Source organism: Pterocles gutturalis, unplaced genomic scaffold (assembly GCF_000699245.1).
Source record: "Pterocles gutturalis isolate BGI_N339 unplaced genomic scaffold, ASM69924v1 scaffold34887, whole genome shotgun sequence".
In the NCBI taxonomy this organism is placed as follows: domain Eukaryota; kingdom Metazoa; phylum Chordata; class Aves; order Pterocliformes; family Pteroclidae; genus Pterocles; species Pterocles gutturalis.
The window spans coordinates 9599-26482 of NW_010111472.1; the positions used below are offsets into that span (position 1 = coordinate 9599).

The following is a 16884-nucleotide window of genomic DNA, read 5'->3' on the forward strand; positions in this document are numbered from 1 at the left end:
ATATTGGAAATTACTGGGGAATAACCGAAACATCTTTTCCAATGATGTTGCATAGGCTTTGTCTAAAAACTTTTATATGGCTTAGTTTGGGATTGACTTAAGCTGTCTGTATGTTATTCTGCAAGGGAAACTTTCCTCACCTGACCTGGTTTATAACTGTGGTGTTAGCTGGAGCCAGCAGGAGAGCTTCCACTTTCTTCCAGCTCTGCTCTGCATCGTTCATGGTACGATGAAGGATGGCTAGGATTAGTTTACTGCACTGTATTGCTGCTTCCACAAGTTTGGTGATGTAAAGTGGCAGGTCTAGCAAGATGATTATAACTTCACAGGTTTGGTTAATGTGCCAAAAAAGGCTGGGAGAGGCTTCCGCAACTGTCTGACTAGATGGATGTTTCTATATTTTCATTTTTGTGTTATGAAATTTGGTTGAATATATTTGAGTGTCTGCATCTGATGAGTAAAGGTTTGACAAGTTTCTGCTGTTCATGGTTTTAATCCATAGAGAAGTGTTTTAAAGAAGAAGTAACTTCTCTGAGCCAGTTATGTTTATCAAACCTGAGATTTTCAAAATGTCCTAAAAGTCATTCCAAGGTTTTATCAGGTGCATTTTCTTTTGGAAAAAATAAATTGAGCATTTTCAGACTTTTAACAACTGGATGCGATATCTAGTTGCACTGAGTGGTTTTTTTCCTGCTCTAAAATGTGGTATCCTTTGCCATAATTACATGAACTAATAATGGTTGCGGTTTATCTTGTCTGATTACAACAGAACTCTGGAAGTACAACAGAGCATGTAGCTCTGGGAAATCAAGTGGATTTTTTTTAATCTGTGTATAAAGATATTGCATTTGCCTTCTAGATTTGAGATAAATTGTGTCCTGTGGATGCAGGCCAGCCACATCTATTGTTTTTAATTGCCAACGTTGAGTAAAGACTTACAGTTTACGTTCTGTAATCCTGCTACATTTTGTTAGAGGTGTCAACAAGTAGAACAATATTTCCGTATCTTAGAACCTGAATCCAATTGAATGCAGTATTTGATTTTTAAGCAGACCAGAAATTAGCTCTTTGAAATGCATCTTGTTATCTCTGATTCAGAAAGCGTAAGTACAGCAACGCATATCTTCAGCTCTTTTCCGTCATAACCACAAGTGTGTGATCAAATGTTTGCAATCAGTTGAGGAAGATAACTGCTAGTAAACACTGACACTTCCAGGGTATACATGTGCAAGTTTAAAAGGTTTCCTGAGCTGGTTGTTAAAAAACAGCTTGAGAGTTCAACATGTCAAAGTCAGAATGAAGATAAATAACCAGAATTAGATGTACTGAAACTTACGTTGCTGTGCTTGTGTTTCTTAAAGCTGTGAGGTATGTGGTGATTTTGTTTGATTGGGTTTCTTACGTTGGCAATAAAATATATACCTTAAAGATACCATAAAGATATAAAATGTAAAGAAATATAACTTCAGGGACAGGCCAGCCTGCGGGCCGTGCTGCATGGATCTAGTCTGAATGCTGTTTGGACCTGAGCGAGGACATGCTTGGGTGGTTTGAACGCCAGCAGATCAGGCTTGGATCCACCTGCCGTAGCTCTTTGTAAACACTTTTTAGATTCCTGAAAGTGAAATTTCTGGCTTCCACTGCTGCCCGTGTTTTCTGGGTGTTGCAGCATCAGAGCTCACTGACCATTTCACGCAGGAAAGCCTGTGTGCCAGCAGCATCTCCATGTCTTCCCCAACCCTGTTCAGGTCTCGCAAGGCAGACAACAGCATGATGCACTTGTACAGGACTTGCTGAGTACAGACCCTGCCTACTGGCCTTTCTTCTAGTGGATGTTTAGACTTTTTCTTAATCCTTTCCATTTGCTCAACATAGGAGTTGGTGCTTTAAATTAATTGCATATTAGATAATCTGTGTAGTGCTACCACCATTTCCTCTATTTAGGTAGTGTGGTATTTCTGTATAACAAGGAGCATAGGGAGGACTGGAAGGTTTTATTCTGTATAACAAGGAGCATAGGGAGGACTGGAAGGTTTTATTCTGTATAATTCAGGCTGATGGGCTGCATTTGAAGGTGGTAATTCCTGGCCTGTGTGGGAGTGGGTACTGCACCTGCTCCTAGGTTTTTCCTCAGTTCCTGGAGTGGCTTTTTAAGACTTCTATAATTCCTGAGGTTTAACCATGAATTAGATTATTTTAACATCATTTCAAGCTTACTTTGCTTATTTTATGAAGGAAGCATTTAGAAGATGGCTTGTGCTTTCAAAATTTGGGTTTTACATTCCAATTTTGTTGATGGATTTAAATTTACATTGAAGTTATATGATTTTATACGTTTGAGTGAAACACAATGAGGAACTTACATAATATACTGTTTTCCATGTGTAAAAGACAAGAAGAAATATCCCTTTGTTTCTTTTTCTAATGACAACATTAAAGTTACTTAATGTATATTGTAAATACACAACATAGAAAGCTTGACATAACACTAAACATCTCTCTTGCAGGAAATTTAGTTGTTTGTATATTTTCTATAACACGAAGACTAGAATATATAGTGATGAAATGATGCTTCTGATTTCAGACACTTCTGTGTATGTTTTTGTAAAATATATGAATAATATCATAAAGAAATAAGTATTCTCATCTTTAATGGTTTTTAATTTGGAGAAATTGAAGGAACTACTGTGACAGCAAATGGAATATATATGAAGAGGGGAGTTATATAGAGTTTTGAAAATAATGACAACAATTTAAAAAATTATGATGCATCAGGTAAGCACCTGTGCAATTGCTCTTAACTTCTTTATAACAACAGTTACATTCCTGATCATCCATATTAAAATTAAAAATTTACCATTTGAAGTTAATCCCAATTAGGATAAATTTAGTGTGTTTTAAATTAATATAAAATATGTCCTTTGTGGTCATCAGTGTAATGAGCAGAACAATAATTACTTTAAAAGCCTGTTCTAAAACTACTCTGAAGGATGTTTATACCTCTTATGACCTGGAGGAAATTAAACTTTTTTTAACCTCCTAAGAGTGCCAGTGGTGGCCCTGCCTATTTCACTGGAGTTTATCTTCTGTTTGTGTGCTGGAAGGTTTTCCAGCTGCTAGTCTGACACATGAAGCAGGTACCTAAACGAGGGCACAAGGCAGGACTCTGAATGACTTCAGTGCATCATGGTACAGGAGAATGTAAAGTATTTGGATGACTTTGGGCACTGTACCTGTAGCTGTAGAGGAAACAAGTGGTGGACATACTTGAAGTATTTTTCTTGGCCTCTATTTCATTACCATAGAATGAATAGAATTTTGGAAGTAATTTTAAGTTACTTGCAGAGTGAAGGGAAAACTGCTCTCGTATGACTGGGAATGTTTTCAGATTAATTTATCCATGGGCAACTTCAATGTGCTGTTCAGAGAAAATACAGATTCTTTAAGTTGCTTTCAGGGTTTTTTAAAAATTGCTTTCCAATGGCAAAGATGCATACACCAGAAAATTGTAAATAGGATTTACACTTGCTGTTTTATTTGCAATCCATTTGAGTTGTACTTGACTTTCAGTTTCACAAAGCATAAACAATTTTGCATTTGTAAACATTTGCATCTAGTAAGTACCTCCTTGTCTTTCCTTCAGAATAGAACCATAAGTTAAACAAAACTAAAACGGCAGATGATGAAACCAGGGCACTTGATTCTTCATATAAATGGTTTTTTTTATATCTGTTTAGGTTTCTTATAAAAAAGAAATAGTGCTTTGTTTAGTTTGAAGCATACCTTTTTTGTTGTCCTAGCCTGTTCTGATTTTCTTGTATTTTCTGGGAAGTTCATAAACTCTAGCTTTTATTTAATAAACAACTGCTGATACCATCATCCCTGCCATATGAGGCTTACTTAGGTTTGCACAGTGGCCTAATAGACTGTTCTGATCAAAGTGCTACTTGTTCTGTTAAAAAAACAAACATTTTGAGCCTTTATCAGCACAGCCTTATAAAGCTGCCTTATAGTCACTGGCAAAAATTGACAATATAATTTACAGTGCAGGAAACAGCAGGCATTTTTCTACAAGAACTTTTAATATACAAAGCACTCAAAGAAAATATTGGTCTGTAACAATATAAAACAAAATCTGTTTTTGCTTTGAAAAGTTCGTAAAGCATTTCTTGTAACATGTAATTAAAAAAATCTTAATCTAAACTTTTTCCTCTTTCCAACATTTCATTTGTAATTAGATTTGCTGAGGATTTTCCATAAGGGCTTTTTCATTGAAGTATGCAGTTTCTGCAAAGTCAGCATTTTCCACTGGAAATTGTTGGGATTTGCCTACTACTGTTCAGGTTTTGCATCTGGAAAACCCAATTACAAATTTCAGGTCAGTTAATGTCTGAGCTATATTTGGTCTGTTACTATATCTCAAGCTCTTGGAGGACCTTTATGCCCTGTCCCATCAGAGACCTTCTTCCTGAAGGCTCCCATGTTTTCTATTTTTGCTCATATCCTGGGAGACTCTTCTCCTCTGTATGAAATAGTCATGCTTGCACGTGGTAACACAGACTATAATACCTGTTCAGAAAGCAGAATTTTCCATAATTTATAATTATTTACTCACCAGTGGTCTTTGAGGTTTGCAGGTAGGACTGGTTACAGAAGTTGTGCTCTTACACTAAGAGATTTTATCATACAAACTGGTTTAACTTTATTAATATGGTGAGCATTGTACTTCAGATATCAACTTGAAAAGTCACCTACATAATCCTCATTTGCAAGATCAGGTGCTATTAATTTGTAAATCTGCAAGAGCCTGCTTGATTTTGGATGGTATGCTGTAAAATATCAAAAGTGAGAGAGTTCCTTGCTTGGAATAAGCAAGGAGCACGGCACTGATGGTTTGATAACATTGGTTGATGCATAGCCCATAGATGTTCTGAGCCGTGAGGCTGGGAGAGAGGGGACAGTGCTGGGGAGACTTCTGTTGGCAAACGAATGAGATCCTTAAACACTTTCCCACTTTGGGAAGCTCTCCATCAGGCATTTTGGCAACCTTGTTAGAAGAAAAATAGATTTTATTCTTAACTCTTTTCAGCTTTAAAATTTTGGCTTCCCATTTCCATTTTTTGCTCGCACATATAATAGTTCAAAGGAGTTTTTTATCAGAGAATAATAGAATGGTTTGGGTTGGAAGGGACCTTAAAGATCATAAAGTTCCAACACCCTTGCCATGGGCAGGGACCCCCTCCACTAGACCAGGTTGCTCAGAGCCTCATCCAGCCTGGCCTTGAACACCTCCAGGGATGGGTCATCCACAGCTTCCCTGGACAACGTGTTCCAGTGCCTCACCATCCTCACAGTAAAAAATGTCTTGCTAATATCTAATCTAAGTCTTTCAGCTTAAAGCCATTACCCCTTGTTCTATCACTACACTCCTTGATAAAGAGTGCCTCCCCATCTCTCCTGTAGCCCCCTTTAAGTACTGGAAGGCCGCTGTAAGGTCTCCCCAGAGCCTTCTCTTCTCCAGGCTAAAGAACCCCAACTCTCTGAGCCTGTCCTCACAGAGGAGGTGCTCCAGTCCTCTGATCACCTTTGTGGCCCTCCAACACCCACCTCTGGACCCACTCCAACAGGTTCATGCCCTTCTTATGTTGTGGACCTCAGAGCTGGATGCAGCACTCCAGGTGGGGTCTCACAAGAGCAGAATCGAGGGGGAGAATCACCTCCCTCGACCTTCTGGTCACAGTTCTCTTGATGCAGCCCAGGACACAATTGGCTTTCTGGGCTGCAAACGCAACGCACACTGTCATGTTGACCTCAACAGCCAACACCCCCAAGTCCTTCTCTTCAGGGCTGCACTCAGTCTATTCTCTGCCCAGACTGTATTTCTGCTTGGGATTGCCCCCACCCACGTACAGAACCTTGTGTTTGGCTTTGTTGGACTTCATGAGGTTTGCAAGGGCCCACCTCTCGAGCCTGTCCAGGTCCCTCTGGATGGCATCCCTTGCCTCCAGCCTGTCTACCACACCACACAGCTTGGTGTCATCGGCAAACTTGCTGAGGGTGCACTTGATCCCACTGTCCATGTCTCCCACAAAGATGTTAAATACTGGTCCCAGTACCGACCCCTGCGGAACACTTCTCGTCACCGGTCTCCACTTGGAACATTGACTGCAACTCTTTGAGCGTGACCATCCGGCCAACTCCTTATCCACCATGTGGTCCATCTGTAAAACCCGTGTTTCTCTGATTTAGAGACAAGGATGTCATGTGGGACAGTGTCAAATGCTTTGCACAAGTCCAGGTAGACGATGTTAGTTGCTCTTCCTTTATCTATCAACTCTGTGACCCTGTTGTAGAAGGCCACCAAATTTGACAGGCATGATTTGCTCTTAGTGAAGCTATGTTGGCTGTCACTCATCACCTCGTTATTTTCCATGTGCCTTAGTATGGTTTCCATAAGGATCTGCTCCATGATCCTGCCAGGCACAGAGGTGAGACTGACCTTTTTTGTTTTGTTTTTTTTAAATAGAAAACTTTTTTGGGTGGGTGGGGAGCACTGAGAGAATGTGTTGCTGTCTTTAGTTTTGGAATATTGATTTCACTGGAAAGGAATAAGTAAAACAAAAATGTAGTGGCAAAATGGTCCTTTTTAATAGCAAAATAGTCCTTTTGAAAACAGCAAGAGAAGCCTTCATTTTTCACATCTGAGCAGAGAAAACAGAAAGGAGTTGTGGCACACTCTTAATGTGGTAGAAGGTGACAAAGCATATGTATAGCAGTATACAACATATCATAAGCATAGATATAAAATGATATAAAGGAGATGAAAGAATGCTGCATGAATATGTTTAAGTAACAACCATCATGTTATCCTGGAAATGCTCTCAGGTCCATCTCGTGATAACTGAGCTGATGTCCAACAGACAGCTTGTCTCTCAATCTTCTTAGATGTATGGACATGAGAATGCTCGCTAGCAGCCAACATATGATAAACAAAGTGATGGCTACAATAAACAAAAGTGAAGCCAGGCAGGTTGGCAGCAGCAAATAAAAGATTTGATAAGTAAATAAAAGAAATTATTTGGTTACATATACAGACTTCCCCAAATGAAGGAAACAACTCTAACCTGTGTAGGAATGTTGAATTGCATACATGTGACTACAGCATTCACATACAGCACATAGAAGCTGGCAACATTACTAAAGCTGGTAATTTAGGAGGACGAAGAAATCACTATGGATAAAATCACATCCTTTTCAAGTAGCAATTCTATTCAGATAGTGAAAATGGAGAAACTGCACAAAATGAAGCAAATAATCCAATTTTTAGTTGTCATCTTTTTATGCTGGTTTTCCCTCAGCGGTGCTTTTCCCTTGCATTTGCTGGTCCATATTCTATTTGAACTTTCTATACACTTATTCAAAAGTCTTCTCTTCTCTCGATGAATCTGTTCAATAGCGGTCCAGTGCGGTCTCATAATCTTCTGTTTTCCTATTTCTGATTATTCCTGTGTTTCTAGCCAGTGGCAATACTGATTATGTCTGATTCCCGTGATTATGTAACTCATAGATCTGTAAGGCTCTTTATCACAAATATTCTGGAAAATTACAGGCTTTTTTCTTATACTTTTTTTTTCTGGCCTTTTAAAAAGAATGTTGCTATTTAAGAGGCAGGATTTATTCAATTGTGTCACATCTGTTTAATATTTTATAATCCTTTAGTTACAACTTTATTAAGTACTTCTAGAAGACTTATGTATCTCTAATGCTGAAGATAATATTAACTTTTCAGTTCTCCAGAATGATATCTGAATTTAGTGCAAGTGATATATAGAAATACTACTTCTAGTGTTCAAAATGGGGAAAGTCCAAAGCAGGCAAAAGTGATTACCTTGAAAACTAAACTGCTTCAGTATTTTTAGTTAGATGTCAATACAGTATGAGTACTCTGTAACTGAATTTAAGATAAATTTAAGAATATTTGTTATTTTCTGGAGGAATTAAGTATATCCAGATTCTTTTAACCTCATGGACCAGTAGATGTTTTTCTTTTCAAGACTCTAGACATGATGCTGTTGTCAAATAAGGGCTGGGTCATTTCTAAAAGACACTTTTTCAGAAAGGGCAACTGTAACCTCACCTTTTACTTTTCTTCAGTTTGTATTTTCACTTGATTTCTTGTGGGGGGGAAGTGGTCTTCAGGTGGTTTTCAACCAAGAAAAGATGCATGCTAGTCCTGTAGACACTTGAGAATTTCAGGGTGCTACTGCTTCTTCAGAAAAGGAATTAATCAAGGGTTGCCAAGATATACTGGAAGAGTGCTCTTGTTTTGGCATTTTCCACTCTGAAAACCATCTGTTTGTGCTCTTGGAAGTTACTTAAATAGGGCTTAAACATTCAAGAACACTTTTGCTACATGAATCACGCTGTAATGTGAAAGAGACTTTGTTCAGATTCTTCACTGTTGGTTTAAAATCAGAGCTCGTTCTGCTCTTATCCACAACTGAGGAAAAACATGGGGCTGTCATCTGGAAGAATATTAACACCTTTACCAGATGACACAGACGTGCTGCGTGTTTCAGTGAACACTGAGAATAGTTCGACTTCAGAAGCATCTCCAGGGGATGTGAACAATAAGCCAGAGGAAGCGGGAGTCTGAAGATGCAGAAAGTTCGTTTTTCTGTTGGCTATTGCTGTCTGGCTGCCAGCTGCAGGTAGACCCATCAGTTCAGACTGGTGGATCTGAAATCAAGAAACTGCATTTTTCAGGCAAGGAAATTACCCTTTTGTGAAAGGAAGTTCATATAATCATGATTAAAGTCCACCATAGTAAAGAGGAAAAAGTAATATTTACTGAATATTGCTCTGAGATGTTACTATGCTAAGAACATTAATGTATGGTAGATATTAAGAACACAAACCACATATGTACAGTATGTGTTTACAATATTTTAAATCACTACTATGACCCAACTGCATCAAAGTCAAATTAGAAGAGAAAGGGATTTAACTGCCAGCTGGACAAGCTTGAACTAGCGGGCAACTCTGCTTTAAGTACAGATGGGACAGCTGCAAGCATGGAATGTTTTTTACTTTTGTACATACCTAGCTGCTGCCTTCTCGTACAATATATAATTTCTAGGCAATTCATAGGGCATATACAGGGAAAATAAAATATTTGAAGGATAGAAAGAAGTCAGTCAACCCTGGTTTTCTTTTTTTCCATGAATTAGTACACCCATTGGTTTCCCAATTACAAACTGAAAATCATGCTTATCTTAAAGGACCTTATTTCAGTTTTATTACCATCACTGTCAAAGTTTTTTTGCTTATGTTGATTGAATAGCATAAACAATTTTCAGTAGTAAAAAGTAAAATATGTGCATTTCTTTGGAAGTTAACCAATTTATTTAACATTATGTATTGTACATATTTAACTTGGGAATTTTACTCAGAGTAGAAAATCTCAGATTTCTGTAGGAAAGTGGTTGTATTATTGCACCTTCAGAAGGAATATTATTACTTTTCTGCCCAATAAGAGGGCTTATTCACTGGTTCTACTGTCCAAAAAAAATTCAGTTCACTGTTATCCCAGCCATCCTCCGATCACTTCAGCAGCAGTACTGAATTTCTCCTGCCTATAGTTTTATTGCTTGCTTCTGTTTCTAGATTATACTTCATGCTTTAGCCAAGCTGCAGAATAATTCGGCTAATGTAGTTGTTCTTATCTGTTAGTTGAAATTCCTGCTTTCATGTGCCCTCTTGTTATCTTGTTAACCCGTATCTTGCACCAGGATTAGGGCTGCACATGTGCCCTTAGCAGGCAGTGTTGGTGGTTAAGAGATTGCCATGTGCTGCCCTTTTCTGATGGCTGCTTCCCACCCATTTGCTGGAGAGTGGAATTAGGGAGGTTGAAGTCATCAGGACATCTACCCCGACCACACCCATCTAAATTCTTATCTCGCTTTTCCCGTGTTAAATTTTGTGCTGTTTACCAGTTGCTCTTAAATGTATAGCTTGATTCTGAACACCTTATATTTTTGTTCCTTTCTCCTCCAAACTGTTCTCAAGTCAAATTGCTTTTCTGTGCCTCGAGCTTGCATGCTATCACCGTTATGCCACAGTTTGCTGCTGGTTTTATTCTCCTGCTTTCTAAATTCTTGCTCATGTTTGGCTGTTACATCTCTTATGCTTCTCCTTCCATTTTGATGGTCTGACAGTCTTTCCTTCAGTGTGTTCAGTCTCCTCCCAGCTCTTCCAGATTTTCTTCGTTGATATCTGTCATTGGATGCCTTCACTCACTTGATTTTAACTTTATGCAAGTTCCTCATAAGTCAGTCTTTCCAAGTCTCGAATAATTTTCACCACCAACATTTTTAGTTTGTCTTTTTGTGTTTCTTCTGTAACCCTATCAAAAAGGAGAACACAATGTGGCTAGACCTCTCAGGAGGATGAGCTCTGCCAGGTGAGTTCAGGGGCACGTTGCTGTGGTTGCGGATGAAGTTACTTTTCTCCTGTGGTGTAACTTCCCTGTGCCAGCCTCAGGGGAAGTTACTGTCACCATAGCAAACTACAGACGTGGGAAAATGTCTCTGTCTTGCCTGATAGACTTCAAGTTGAACTGCCAGAGAAGCGGGCCTGTGCTGATGGTCCAAGCTGTGCCTGGGACAGCAAAGCCATGGGCCGTTTTGTTCTGTTTTGCTGACTCCCCTGCCAGGGCAGCGATGTGCTCCATAGGCAGGGTAACCAGCAGCTGGGTGGCAGAGTCACCATCTGCTGCAGCTTTCATAAAGGTTGGATTGGGTCCTTACAAATTGTGTGTTGAGAGTCTTAACTATTAATTATTTAATTTTCTAATCTCTTTTTTTTTTTTTAAAGTATTGTAAAGAAAGAGGCTGCTTGTGTTTATTTGCCATTCTCTCTTGCATCTTTAACTTACTGCATTCTAAAATGTTTTTCTAGACTAGTAAATGCAAAATAGTGGTGAAAAGTAAAGCTTAAATTGAGATTTATTTTTTTAAATAATGAGAATTTAAAGGCATAACAGGCTATGTTCACAAGTGAGGGGCTAATTGGGGTATTTTTACTCTCAGAGATCTCAAAGTATAAACAGAAGCAAAAAATAATATAAAATTTCTCATTGTTTTAGAGGAGCAAAAATATAGTCAGTGTAGTTAAATGATACACATTTTTCAAAATATAGAACTGTTTTCATTAATAACATTCCCAATTTAAATAAACATTTAAAGTTTCAGAACAGTTTAAGAAAAAGAACTTTGAATGTTTCCAATGTCAGCTTTCCTTTGTGTAAGTTGATAGTGTAAAATTTCAATTTATAAACTGTGAAATGATCAGTGATAGCTTTAATATGAAAAATACAGCACTAGTTATTAGACATTTCAGAGGTCTGATGAAAGTATTCATTTCCAGCTAGATCATGTCTAAGAATTTAGCTGAACATCAATATTTATATTTAGGTAGTACAGGAGTTTGAATCGTACCTTCTTTCAAGTTCTAAATATGGACCGTGTTTACATTAGTGATTCATAAGCATAGAACTTAGAGCTGAAATAAAATCTTTTTCTCCAGAGGTGCTTAAATATACATGACCCAAATCTTGGATCATACGTGCATAGTTCCAAAGAGCTGTGTATTTGAAAACAAAACCAAAACATTACAAAAAAAAAAATAGTTCCTCTGCGCTTCTTGAGGTTTTTTGTGATAGGTAAAAGTTAGAATCATGGAAGTGAATAAGTTGATCATTTTTTATGTACAAAAAGAGAACGTTACTACCTTTACGCTGCCTCCTGCATTTACTGCACAGTAATTCTGGGTAAATCTTGTTCATCATAGAATCCAAGTTTTATTTCTTGGCACTTGTAATTTGTTTACTTTTAAAAAAAAGTCCCGACCTTTTCTACAAAAGTCTAGTCTGATTTTTTTTGGACTAAGCGTACATTATATTAACTGCACGGTACAAAGAAGCTGCTGAAGAAATGTCCCTTTACTCTGTGAATATGATCATTTCTTCATGTGTTCAAAATGTATGGAAGTTCTCTTGAGGACAGGCTCTGATCATCTCTGGTTGAATATGTTAAGTGAAATCAAAATTACTTTATAAGTTTTGTTTGCAGATAATTATTGCCCAGTGTCTATAATGCTGACTAGTTCAAGAGCAACTGCAGTGGACAGAGTAGTGTGTTAAAAGAAGCAATGATGGAAGATAAGCAAGAAGGAAACTTCAGCATGTTCAGTGTACAGTATTAAAAGTTTGTAATGACAGAAGCTCTTCTGGAAACTTGTCTGAGAAAAGACACACTTTCTGGCTTTCTTACGCAAAATATGCGTCTTTGCACTGAGATAAAATAATGCCAGAGTTTGGGGATAAGATCTTCTATTCAAAACAGTAGTACGTAGTGGTTTTAGATGTTTTTGAGAGGAGGAGGGGAAGGGGTTGATAAGTTCCAGTTGTTGCGAGTGAAGAAAAGTGTCATAAATACCAGGCATTGATTGGCATTGGTTTATAACACTTGGGCTGCGTTGTTGTTTTGTGCATGGTGTACGGGAGCCTGATCTGCCAGTCAGAGCAGGGAGGTATCTTATTAACACTGGTGACATAATTCACTGTAGTGGTGGCCAGAATCTATTTTGCAAATTTCATTGTCAAGGGTAGATTTTTTTTTTTTAACATGTTTTGAGTTGCTGCCTTTTACTCTGGAAGTGGTGCTTTAAATTATTTTCATCTGTTTTCTCTGTCTGCCTGATTGTTTTTAAACTGCAATATAGAACCTCATTAAATTGAACCAGTCCATGAACGTGCCCTAGCTTTATGTAGAAAAACATAATTGCAGAACAGTTTTAGAAGTCTTAACTGTAAGTAGCCTGAAGTAAAAGCAAACGCTACTTTTCTTTTTTTTTTTTAGTATATCTTTTATATTTCACATACATCTTTAGAGGACTGCGTGTGATTGCATGGCTTTTATATATGTAATGCTTCATAATACACATTTCCAGGAGGAACCATAATTGCTAGCCTGAGGTTTTTAGCTCAGATCTAAAGTAAAACTAATCTTTGGTGGGAGAGAGCTGGTAATTTCTGATGGTAAATAATACAAATTCATAACTGTGTCTTGGGAAGAAAACCAGAAATAGAGTGTGTTGAAATGTTTTTATCAAATTTTACAATAAGCACAGAAATTAGTAAGAACAGTAGCAAATTCTCATGAAGCAGGCGTGATTTTCCTCTGTGTTTATTTTGTTGAAGACGTAACTTCAAATTTAAACTTCATAATTTTAAAATTACCATACAGTTTTTGCCTTCTGCTTCTGGTGTGATAGCTTGTAGCATTGCCTGGAAATTGTTTGCTGTTGTTACAGTCTCCTCCCTTCAGGAAAAACAGCCCTGGAATAGCATAATGGAATTGTCATGCTTTTCAAAAACATTTGCATTATCCTTGAAAACATATACAGTTCCTAGTAATTTGTATACTCAGTCTAATATTGTCTGCCTTTTATTAAGTAGCAAGTAAACTGCCATCAGATAAATGTAGCCATTTTCTATTCTTCATTATGGAGTTTCTTCTTAAGCATTATTGTAATTGTTATAATAGATTCATTATTATAGTCATTGTTATGATACTTTCAAGGTGCCTACAAAGTTAATGTGTTCTGTTTTATCCTAAACATCTTGATGTTTTCCAAAGCACTTCATTTTCATTGTAGAGAAGGTTATCAGTTTGCAAATAACTTCTCGTATTTGGGATATAACTTTTCTAATATTGAATCTTTGGAAAAAAATATCAGGTCAGAATCTAAAATATTCAAGTATTTAGGAGCAACTACTTGAAAACAGAAACAACTGAAAACAGTAGATAGAATTGTATAAATGGCTGCTGCTCATATTTCTGCTATAATGCATAGTTTTTGTTACAAAAGCATTAGTTAATCATTTTGCAGCAGTTTAAAAGGTATTAAAATAGTGAAGGCTTTCCAAAATAGAGAAGAACTTTAAGAGGTCTGTATCTAGAAAGAGCTGTGAATTTTAGATTATAGCTGTGATTTTTTTAGAGCCTTAGAATGAGCTTTCTAACTTTCCTTGACTTGTAAGATTTTTTAATTTCTGCAAGTTTATAAATTATTTTATTTTCAAAACTGAACCTTTTGTCAGGCTTTGTTAGGCTTTTCTTTGAAAAAAATCTATCATTCAAGCTATGCACAGACTGGAGAAGCAACAGAAAAAGAAAGGAGGTGAGACGTGACAGGTGGTTTGATAAGCACCTGCCTGAACCAAATCATTTCAGCAATATGTTCCTCAATCTCAAGCATAAATTCCACAATAAATTAAAAATTCCTAAGATAATTTGGAGCTCGTGTGAAAGGGAGCTAGAATGAAAGACGTCCAGTAACCAGGTAAGCTTCCAGAGTCCCTGTGAAGGGAATGGTTCCACAAAAGCTTAATGTCATGCAGCTCATGCTTGAACAGTAGTACTGGAAGATGCTTATTTTGCTTATTTGTTTCATAGGACTGCTTACTGTGTCGAAAAAACTTTCTATCTAGGACAAGTAGAATTATGTTCTTACCTTAGGAGACTTGGGTTTTCTCCTGTTCATAATTTTTGTAATTTCAAGCTAATGTGCAAGGCACTTTCTGTTTTCCTGTGTATGAAGACACTTGTTCTATATCCACAATTTACTAGATGTATACATTGTGTATATGAAAACACATACTTTATGGCATTGTTTCATCAGTTTGACATATGTTAAAATTGTATACAAGAATTATACTCAATCTACATGCATCACACCAGTAGATACCCTTTGCTTTGTCTTTCATAAACTTCTCAGATGCCAAATAATATACTATTAATGTTTCCAGGCTTTGCTCTCTGTACATGATACTGTTGCTCAGAAGAACTACGATCCTGTCTTGCCCCCCATGCCTGATGATATTGATGAGCAAGAAGATTCCGTTAAAATAATCAGGCTTGTCAAAAACAGGGAACCATTGGTAGGTAACCCTGTGTTTTGTTTTGGGGTTTTCTGGTTGCAGGGTGGGGATTGTTCAGATTATGAACATGAATCGGTGACATTAACTTGAAATGTGGATAAATGGACATCACACATGTTTATTCATAACATTCAATAATACACTTGACTTCCATTTGCAGTCATTATTAGTAAAGCACATGAAATTAATAGGAGTGTGTTCATTCATGGTGTTTATATATGTGGGCCAGTCTGAGCATTTGGATCAATAATGTATTCATCTTTTATCTTGAATTCAAATTATGAACTTGTTTTAAAACGAGGGAGGGAGAATGAATCCCTGAAGAAATCTTGACCTTTGTTGTGAACTGTGCCTGTTAGCATTCATGTAAAAAAATGTGACCCTTTGATACCCTGAAAAGAAAGCATAAAAACATATTTTAAAATACTTGAATTGAAATCTGGGCAAATTTAAGATGTCTGTTGTTGTACTTTGGATTATGAATACTAGAAAGTTAATATCTTCATGGGGATATCTGGAAAAATGAAAGGACTAAACCTAGGTTGTATTACAAGAATATTAAAATGCTTTAATGATTTGGTTATTTTTATTTACTGTAGAGTGGGAGTCATCTTGTATAAAATTTAACTATATTCTTTTTCTCCTGCAAACCAGTGAGAGCTTTGTTTTATGTTATACTGGATATTTGTTTTAATGGATAGCAATCATGAAGAAATATCTGCAAAGTTACTTTGAGAAAACCGTGATTTGAGATGACAGTGGGAGAGCGATGCCTCTGTTTCATGTACAGGAGTAGCTTGTCCCACAGTAGATATCTTACTATCACTCTTATTCTTGATAGATTTCTGGCATCTGTAAACAAGAAATAAGTTTTGGTATTAACTGTCTGTAGGTGCCCATGGGCATAATTAAAAGTTTGACCATATGGAAAGTTTTTATGTTTTTTACCATATGAAACTTTTTTTCCCTCCTAAATATTTAAATAACAGCTTTAAGCTTTTTTTTCTTAATCAAAGAAATTCTCTGAGGAGGAAAACAAACTTGTTTTAGGATTTAGTATGAAAAAGAGTATTAGTTTTGAAGGGTGTGAAGAAATTTGAACATATAGTATGAAATGCATTCTAATTGAGCAGTTTATTTTTAGTGTTAAACACCCTTATATTTTTTTTCTTGAATTTGTCAGAAAAATCTTAATAAAATCTTGATTTACATAGTTTCATGTTTCAGATGTGATTTGCTACTAAGACTTTTGTGAGTTAAATACTGTAAGTTAATAGTATCTCAAAGTGGATTGCATAAATAGCAACTCTGACAACAAAACAGAGATTTTCTGAAAACTTATATGAAGTACATACATTGTATATTGGCTTCTGAGATTTTAATCCCCCTTAAAGGGACAAATAACCTTTGGCTTAGGCAACTCTATCTTTGGACTCTTCTTCACATCCAGCTCTCGCCCATTCACTCTAGTGGGATGCCAAACTCTTCCAGATACTTGTGTGTCTGTTGTGGCTTAACCCTGGCTGCCATCTGAGCCCCACACAGTCGCTCACTCACTCTCCCCACCCAGTGGCATGTGGGAGAGAATCAGAAGGATAAAAGTGAGAAAACCCGTTAAGTTGATATCAAGACAGTTTAATAGGTAAAGTAAAAGCCACGTGTGCAAGCAAAGCAAAATAAGCAATTCATTCACTACCTCCATCGGCAGGCAGGTGTTCAGCCATCTCCAGGAATCATAGAATCATAGAATGACCCGGGTTGGAAGGGACCTCAAGGATCATGTAGTTCCAACCCCCCTGCCTGGCAGGGCCACCAAACATACACATTTACTAGATCAGGTTGCCCAGGGCCCCGTCCAACCTGGCCTTGAACACCTCCAA

At 37.2% G+C, this 16884-nt stretch overlaps 1 protein-coding gene across 1 annotated transcript in view; it reads left to right on the forward strand.

Annotated features, from left to right (window-relative positions):
- Positions 1-16884, forward strand: part of MPP7 (membrane protein, palmitoylated 7 (MAGUK p55 subfamily member 7)) — a gene marked incomplete at its 5' end in the record, with an annotated part of 65152 nt that overhangs the window by 6604 nt on the left and 41664 nt on the right. Inside the window, one exon of the mRNA XM_010073741.1 lies at positions 14873-15004. Coding sequence (XP_010072043.1) covers positions 14873-15004 — 132 coding nt within the window. The remainder of the gene's footprint in view (positions 1-14872; positions 15005-16884) is intronic.